This window comes from Hibiscus syriacus, unplaced genomic scaffold (genome assembly GCF_006381635.1).
Source record: "Hibiscus syriacus cultivar Baekdansim isolate YM2019G1 unplaced genomic scaffold, ASM638163v2 tig00113123_pilon, whole genome shotgun sequence".
In the NCBI taxonomy this organism is placed as follows: domain Eukaryota; kingdom Viridiplantae; phylum Streptophyta; class Magnoliopsida; order Malvales; family Malvaceae; genus Hibiscus; species Hibiscus syriacus.
In genome coordinates, this window is record NW_024063443.1 from 2,084,065 (window position 1) to 2,093,794 (window position 9,730).

General features: G+C 35.1%; 1 protein-coding gene across 1 annotated transcript; it reads right to left on the bottom strand.

Moving 5' to 3' along the window:
* Positions 1–5,218: 5,218 nt before the first annotated feature.
* On the bottom strand, positions 5,219–8,415 carry LOC120185456 (INO80 complex subunit D-like). The gene is made up of 2 exons (XM_039189667.1): positions 7,903–8,415; positions 5,219–5,657 (listed from the first exon to the last, which is right to left on the bottom strand). Exons 1-2 carry the CDS (start codon positions 8,301–8,303, stop codon positions 5,402–5,404), a joined length of 657 nt encoding a protein of 218 aa, XP_039045598.1. The 5' UTR covers positions 8,304–8,415; the 3' UTR covers positions 5,219–5,401.
* Positions 8,416–9,730: the final 1,315 nt, after the last annotated feature.

Genomic DNA, 9,730 nt, shown 5'->3' on the forward strand with positions numbered 1-9,730 from the left:
CCCGAGGCCTAGTTAACCCAAAACCCAGATGACCCAGAGCTCAATCCAACCAAATCAACAGCCCAACCCGTTTACAAGATCAAGCCCCGACCCGAGGCCTAACTCTAGACCCGTTCAGTGACCGGGATTGGAATCAGGGTTTTTAAACCCTAAATACAATAGACCCTTTAGCTCTTACTGCCGCTGTCCTTTGTTGCTCCCCTCTCCGACAGTCTCTGACGTCGGCCTCCTGAACCAAGAGTGATAACATCCATCAAACAGTGACCCATCCAAGTCAGAAAATCAGAAATTATTATCCTAGAATTCTAGGATATTATTATCCTACATGGAGACACTCAAATATCATCAAAAGCCATCAATCGCAACACAAAAAAAAGGGAGGAGAAAAGAACATAAAAGGAATATGAGAAGACAGAGAATGGATTTTTTTTTGGGGGTTCGATAAGAGCAACCAGGGAGAGAAACCAAAACAGAAAGAAAATAAGAAAATAGAGAGGGAGTTAGGGGTTTTTACCTTCGTTCGAACCATCAGAGAATCTAAAAAAAGGTCGCCGGAGTATCGTCTCTTCCGTGAGGTATATCTTAGATCTAGGGAGTTTGAGTCGGTTTTAGGCTAAGAGAGGTTTGGTTTTGGGTTAAGGAAGATACGAGGGTTCTTTTGGGGTCCTTTCGCTCCTCCAGCGTCAAGCGCCGCCGTGTGCCTCGCGAGTTCCGCCGTGAATTCCACCAGAGGCCGGGGTATCCTTTCTCATCTGAGTAGAGGGTTGAGAGAGTTCTCAGAACTCTCTCTTTTCTCTCGTCTTAAAAGGGGTCAAATGAGAGAGATAAGGCCGTTTTGGCCTTTGTTTGTTATATATATATATATATATATATAACGCAAAACGCAGCCGTTTTGGCACCTCATTCCCGTGTTTTCTGAGTTTTAAGGAGCTAATGGCATGTTTAGTCCATGCAGGTTGAGAAACTCACTCGTGTTTCTCATATGTTAGGGTAAATCGCATTATATGTCCCTATTTATTTGTAACCCTTACATTTTAATTATTAATGAAACTTTATGGAATTTTATTTTGAGAATCTACTTTTATCTGTTTGTATTTTAGTCATTATCTGGTTGGTTATGATATTTTTTTAAATGTTTGAATTTGGAACTAATATTTGTAAATCTTGTATTTTGGTCACTATTTAGTAGTTGGTTTAATTATTGTTGACCCTTTAGGATTATGGTTTATTTTATTTTAGTCCTACATGTTATTTATGGGTTATTTTTATTTTAGTACCTGTGAATATTTATATTTTGATTTTGGCTCTATTTTTTTTTCTTTATTTACTGTCTAGTCTCTTAAATTTCTGTTTTGCCATTTTAGTCCTTTAAATTTCGGTTGTTATTGTTTTAGCCCCTTTAAGTTTCTATTTTTCTCTACTCTGGTCCTTGTAATTTGTGTAACACTCACTTTGGTCATGGAATGAATTTGTTTCTGTTCTGGACATGTGTTTTTTTCTTTGTTACATTCTGCTCCTATGTTTCATGTTTTAGGATATTTTGAATTTCGATATTTAGTTGTATTAATTTTTATCTTAATCTCAAGTGATATTCATGGTAATGGTATTGTAGTGTTTTTCATTGTTTAATTTTTTTCCGATGATTATTCTAATAATTACTATTTGATCTGTTTAGTCCTTTAATCTAATATTAGTTTTACTTAGTCCTTTTGAGTAAGCTTAACTTCCCTTATTTATATTATATTTTAAATGATTCCATGTTTACAGTTTGGTCTTTATTTTATTAATACATGTAACAACCCGAAAATTTCAAAATAATGTTTAATTGAAATTTGAGGTTAATTATGAAATTTGGTGAAATTTGGGGACTAAATTGGAAGTTCTTTAAACTTGTAGCTTATTTTAGAGTTAAAAGAAAATTCAGGGACCAAGCCCTGAATTTACCCTTAAATGTTAGGTATGTTTTGGTTTATATATATGAATACGTGGTTTTCTGTTTTCAAAACAGAAAACCACGCCCAAATTTCTCTTCCCCTACCTCAACTTCCGACGACGATCCCGATGCCGTCCGAATTCCGATCGCCGTTTTGAAAGCACCATCGTCTTCGTTATCGAGTCAGGAACAATCCCTTCAATTTAATTGAAGCGAAACGCTGCCAAACACCGTGAATTTCAAGTCAAAGCATCGACATTTTTTTAGCTCAATCGCCTTGAAAATCCTAAATTCATCGCCGATCGTTGCTCCGTTTACGACACCTCCCGCACCATCGTGTTCATTGTGTCGTTCCGAGTCCGCCGGTGTCATCCTCGGTCTCCGTCGACGGCGGTGCGTGGGGATGTGGATCTAAATGTAACCCCCAGACCCGGTCTGTAAGATAAACCCAAACCTAAGCGGGACACATATCCCATTTAGAGGTTTTTATATATATATATATAACTTATAGAACGTTAAATATAATATAGAACATAATATTAATAATAAAAATATGTCCAAAACGTAATAAAATACATGTCACCAAACATAACCGAAAAACATATAGAAATATATGTTCGTACAAAATAAAGTAGTTGATTTCTCCTGATGCCAAATCTGCTAGCTTACGGTCTGCTGTTATCTGAAAAAGGTTAAAATTTACAGAATGAGCTAAAAAGCCCAGTGTGTCCCATACAGTGTATAACATATACATAACAAAATAATTTAGATAAGATAAAACAATTTATCAAATATATTTTAATAACATGCACACTACCCCATCCAATCACCAAATTTTGTAGGTTCACCTAAACCGTACACCGCCTATACACCAGTAAGGCTTAACCTATGCACAAAGCAGAGGAGCCTAGGAAAACTGTAAGGTTTATCCTTGCACACAGCAAAAGGACCTGGGAAACTGTAAGGCTTACCCTTGCACACGGCAAAGGGACCTGGTAAACTGTAAAGCTTACCTTCGCACACAGCAAAGGGACCTGGGAAGCTGTAAGGTTTACCCTTGCACACAACAAATGGACTTGGTAAACTGTAAGGCTTACCTTCGCACACAGCAAAGAGACCTGATAATACTTCCTTCAATCGTACCCCAAATGACAAATTAAACATGTATGCATTGGACTAAAAACAGTAATTAATCCATTAAATATGGAAATGTTACATATTTAGAAATCATGTACCAAAAATACTATAACTATAAACCATATAAAAATTATGCGGTAAATCAGACATTTAATAAACATTATTCAAAATACCAGATATTTCCTCATAAAGTATATTATATTCTCATAATATAAATCAGTTCGGATATATAGTTTATAACTGTAAGATAACACTGGTAGGGAAACACACCTGTAACAGTCTGATAAATCAGATAGGGAAGCTTATTACTGGTTTTGTCGATCACGCTCTGCTGCAGCGCTAGATCCTACGAATTGGAAAAATCCTTATTGGAATTCTAATAAAAAAAATAATCTTAATCTTTACTTAAATAATATACGGAAACCTACGGGTAGTTCTTATAATACGCGGTTCGGACTGATCTGAAGAACGGACAACACCGAACCTGACTGATCCTTGCTCAGGTGAAACACGAGTACATTCATAAAATATCTTACTTAATCAATTCCTTAACCATATCTCAAATAAATAATCAAAATACTAAAATACTAAGCCTTTTTGGGTTCACAAGCTTGATTCGGGAATTTCGAGTCAGAATTTCGCAAAACAAACTTCGGAATCAAATTCAGGACGTTGAAAAACATAAAGTATGACCTTCCGAAATTTCGAATTCTTGGTCAAAATTAAAGTTAACAGGTTTTACTGACGATTTGGAGACTTTTGGATTTGAATTTAGTAAAACGGACCCCAAAAACGGATTCGAGACGTCAAAAACTATCATGATAGGTATTTTCGGAAAAGATTAACGATCGTTTAATAGCCGGTCAAAGTTCTGGTCAAGGAGGTAAACAAACTGTCAAACCTTTTACACATATAACACCCTTTTTTTTTAATAATTACCAAAATAGCACCCTTTTTGAATTAATTCCCAAAATAGCACCAATTTCAAATTAATTCTCAGAATATAACTTTTTCGAAAAATTACCAAAATAACACTCATTTCGAATTAATTTCTAAAATAGCACCAAAATCGAATAAATTCCCAGAATAGCACCGGTCAACGGGTCGGATCGAGTCAACGGATCGGATCGGGTCAACGGGTCGGGTCGTGACCGGTCAAACCGGTTCAAAACCGGTTAAACCGGTTTCCAGATTTCACTCGCCCTGCGGCGGCGCGTGCGACGTCCTCCGGGCCTCTAAAAATCACGAAAAGTTTTCTAAAAATACCAAATTTTCAAATTAAAGTCATAATCATTTTTTAAAATAATATTTATTTGTTTTACGAAAATGATAATGACAAGTAGCAAATGGACAATCCCTACTTACTTGAATCCTCGATTACCTGCTTACAGCAGGGACAAAGGTTGTTAGGCACCACACGTTTGATGAAAAGGTTTTGCATCGTGGGAATAAAGTTCTAGCAAAATTTCCAGAGAAGAATTCTGATCTTCATTGGACAAGAGAGGCCCCAAATGTTTTTGTAAAAATGCCCCGAGTAGCTATTTTGAATCATAGGGTTGATTAGCAAGCGATAACCGCTTTTAGCCGAATAAATTCCAGATTGTTCATCGCTCCACACTAGCAAATCTTCCTGAAGTGAACTTGAGAGGGGAATGGCGAGGATTGCCTGGGCTATGTCCAAAGGGAAAATGGTCCGAATCAATTAAGTATTCCACGATCGAGTTGAGTGGTGAATTATATTGGCCACAATGTTAACATTGGTAACCCGAAAAGTAGAAAGAACCCGGGGAGGGAAGTGTGGCAGCCAAAAATCATTCCATAAAGAAATGGATAGACCATTTCCAACCTTTTGGTAGTCCGGAAATAATTACCACTATACTACAACGACCTTTTGGTAGTGTGGGACACGTTTTTGTATATATATTTATTCAACTCAATGATGACTTAATACATTGATAAAAGTGTCATAGGACTCCGATCTTTATGACAAAGCTATGACATAGGAGATGAATAGTGCTTTTTCATATTTTTTTTAATATTGGAAAATATTTAAATAGAAACTTTGGAAACTTATTAAAAAGAGGAATCACTTGCCTCAAATATTTGAGCTTTATATATAACCCAACAATAATATTAAGAGGGATGGAATGAAGAGCAACAATAGAAAGCACCTTCACATAATATGACGAAAAAATAGTCTTCAATGCACAAAGAGTGTCTCACAGTATCTTACTCTATTTTCACTCAATTAGATACACTACCAAAGCCTAGCGCCGCCAACAGCAATAAGCTACCTAATTCTTTTGGCTTAACATGTTTGCAGAGTAATGTTCAACTATCACTAGTTTTCCCTTCAATCTTGATTTTCGATACAGATCTTCGTTGCGCTTCTCGTCTCTTAGTTTGAATCTGGCGAACATACTCTGCAACAACAACATGCAACTTCGGTGCAAGTTTACTTGGAGAAGAGACATTAAGACCTGCCCTTTTCAACGCCCGTGCGAGATGTTTTTCAGCCGCTTGAGCATGGACAGGGCAATGAGGAGGATTAATGGATCTTAGGATTGGTTTCTTGCAAATCTGCCCGCTGTATGTAAAAGATACATTCAATATTCGACTACTTTAGCGAAAAAATGTACTAAGCAAGTATAACTAGAAACCCAAGCCCAAATGGGGAGACCAGGCATGGATATTAATTGGAGGACATGGTTATCCATTATAGTGACCTAAACAAGAAATAAAGCCAACTATAAATGATGCAGTGGCTTTCCTAGGCCAGAAGAGGTATGATAATAATTGACACCACTAAGTTAACATCTAAAAATAGTGTTAGCTATGTGTCCCCTAGCATACACCTCCCAAATGTTTAAAATGAAGAGAGCAAGAGATTAAGTGCCTAGTTTGTGAGTTTGGCCCAGCTCATGACTCATGAGTGAGCTTTTCTGCAACAAAAGTAGAAGCAATGTCTTTGGCTATTAAAAGTTCTAAATTTTTTAGCTTATGCAGGAACCCTGTCAGAGTTTTCAGACAAAACTATAAATCAATCCTTCTTCATAAAAGAGAAAATGCATAGTAACACTTCCTTTCTCATTTACCCTTTAATTGGAAAATTATAACTTTTCCACGTTCATCATTTGATTTAGCCATTTAACTTTCTCTTTATGTCATTTATCTTTATTTCTAATAAACAAAAAAAATATTTTCCTCATTTATTTCTTTCAGCTTAAAACTTCTCATTTAGTTTAATAACATTGAATGTTTTATTTTATTTTTACGAAGAAGAAAATTAATAAAATTATTTTTCAGCATCCTATAGCACTTATGCATTAAGCTTGCAGAACTCTCATGGCAGTTGTACATCAAGTAAGTTGATTTCACTATGTTAGTGACTCCGACTCCAATAACACTTCTTTAGAGAAGTCCCAACCATGCCAAAAGGCCCTCTGCCATTTATAGAGTGACGAATAAAATATTGACATCCAAGTAACAAATGCAGGTGCAAAACTCACAGAATTTATATGGTATACAGTGATAACATACGGCAGCAGAACAGTCCAATGATCCCGTATACATGATTTAAATTATTTTCTCAAAAGAAAACAAAATTACTACAGTAAAGTACATACTGAGCTGTGACTATGAGATAACAGGTGGGATTATTTCTCATATCCTATGTTACTTAAACTCGAGTGTAAGTGTCCTGTAAGGGAGGGTATGATCATATTTTTCTATGTTTACTCAAGCATTTGGAGGATCCTTGGAGGTTATATTCTCATATCTATGTCTTGGACATAAGTACCAGACATGGATAGTTCAATAAAAATGAAGAGTTTGAGCAAAATAGCTCATATCCACAGAAGAGATAAGTTTAATCCAATTTTTTGGAATGTTTCCAAGAGGTTGAGGCAAACAAAGCCAAAACTCTCTTCAACCTTTCCATATGCCACCAACAAAAACTTTGCTTTCCTTTGTTTTTCCCTGTAAAATTTCATTCTTGTATTGTTTGGGGCATAGCATTATGAATTAAAGACCATTCAAACATCAATATTGTCTTAACCTATCTTACAACAAACGGCATTCTCTCTAATAACACTCGGTCACTCGCACCAATAATAGATACTTTTCCTAACAAACATCAAATCAAGGATCCTCTAGGCTATTGAGAAAAAATAAAAAGGAAATAACACATATTCACAAGAATACACCATGATCGCAATGGCATTTAAATTCCATCATATGTTCCTTCACCACGGTGTGTGGAAATCACTTCCATTATTTCAAAACAAACATCATGTTTAAATTCACGAATAGTCTACCAAGCTGAATACCTTAATCCATCCACAAAACTGGGGTTGGAAAAAAAGTAGTGCGTCCCTAAATAAGACTATGTTTGTTAGTTAGGAGATGCTTTCCGTGTGTTTCAACTTAATGCTGATATTCTCAGGGACAACCCAATATTTTATGTCAGGGGTGGGGCGAACTTCTAAAATTCTGGAGTCTAAAAGAGGTTATCAATAGAAAATATACGATAATTTGAAATTTTCAGGGGCTCTCCGAGCCACCCCTTTCCATCCCTGGATATTCTTAAGATCCCTCGTCCAAGAATCCTTATATCGCTGTATAGGATCAAAGTTTTAGGTTCTAAATTAGATGAACACTGATTCTTTATTAAATTAAATTTCCAAAGTCGGTAATTCCAATTGCATAAATGTTATCTCATATCACACAAAAAGGGAGAGAAAAACTAATTCATGATTTTCCCTAATAATCAATTATAGCAGAAAAAGAATTCAATAAAAATAAATAAAAGGCAAAAAACATATAAAACTAACCTCTTGACAGGATAATTACAGCCTCGATATAGTGTCTGTTTTGGATCCTTTAAAATATGCTTATGACAGTACCGAGTCAACGCCATCGCCTTCTCTTTACAATCGGATGTCTGACACTTCAGCTGAAATCCTAACCCTAACCCTAACTTATTGTTTCCATCGTTCTGCTCGCCATCCTTCTTCTCGTCTTCCTTGAAGGGACTCTTTCCGTACGTCCAATAGTATTCCTTGTGTTGTCTCCTGACCTCCTCCATGAAGCCCCAATAGTGAGCTCTGTAGAGCCTGCAAAGTTGCCTCAGCCTTCGTAACCGCCGACGAATAACCTCTTGTCGGCTTAGGAACTTGGACTTGGAGAGGGCCAAGTCCTCGTCGGTGCCGTCGATGGTAATGGGATCGTCCATGGCTGGCGGTGATACGGTGGTACTGTATCTGGAAATCGAGTTGGCGCACTTTATTCTTATTTGATTTGTTTCGGGCTTTTAATTTTTGGGAATATTCTGTCGTTGTTTGATTACGAGATTTTCATTTTAAAGATTTGATTTCTGAGTTCTGATTGAGTATTATTCAAGGAAGAAAAGAGACCGTGAGGCTTTTTTAGTCCTATTCATTTTAGAAGCCTTCCAACTTTAAAAAAAATCAATTAAGTCCCCGATTTTTTTTCTTCCAATTAAATTTATGCACTTAAAATAGGGTAAACAACACTTCCATTCCCTTATATATTTAGTATGTTATTTTTAAGTCACTAGTTTTGTAAAAGTTTGGTTTTGGTCCTTTTTTATTCATCATATTTTAGTTACTCGATCATTAACTTTCGTTATTTTGTTGATGTGATATATTAGTAAAAAATTGTTAAATTTTACTTGAAACCTAAATCTAAACTTAATACTAATTTGATCTTATATAAACTATTAATTCAACTCTTAACTTTATATTAAATGTTAATTTAACCCTTAAACTTTTTATAAAATATTTGTTTTATTTCTTAATCTAGTTAAAGTTCACTTCACTGATTATCACTCATCATCACCATTGATCACGTTGGTTGTCACCATCGATCATCGTCGATTACTAGATCTCAAAATTTTTAATTCAACACTTTTGACCTCCTAAACGTAAATTAAATGTTTGTTTCATCAAAATATCTTGAAATTAACAACACTGACAATAACATTTAATGGATGGGGTGACTATTCATACAACCACTTAATTATTGCTTATTTTTATTTTGATAATTGATTTTGAAATTTCGTCAATCAAACCATTAAACTATTTAAGTGTGTCAATCAAGCCACTTACTGCTAACATTTAACGAATGAGTGACATTGTTGTTTACAAAATTATATAATTATAAATTTGGTCCTCAATTAAGACACCAGTGGCATGTGTCACTTTCTAATTGGAGATTAAATTTATTTAATTGAACTAAAATTAAAATTAAATTGATAATGTATAAATATTGATGATCAAATGTGTAATTATACCATTTTTAGCAACCATGTCACGTCCTAGTTGAAGGTTAATGACAAGTGGCTTGATTGATATACTTAAATATTCAGTAGTATGATTGATGAAATTTCAAAATCAATGATCAAAACAAAAAATACAATGGGAGTGTTTGGCAAACAGCTTTTTGAAGAGTTTTTAGCTTATTTGAGCATAAATAGTTTATTGGTAGTCAAATCTTTTATTTTTAGTGTTTGGTAAACACCTTTTTGAAAGAGTTTATTATGCAAAATAAACTGAAAATGAAACGCTAGAAAACCCAACGGTTTGGAAGAGCTGATTACAAAATAAGATGTTAAATGACATATTTGACCTTATTTTTTCA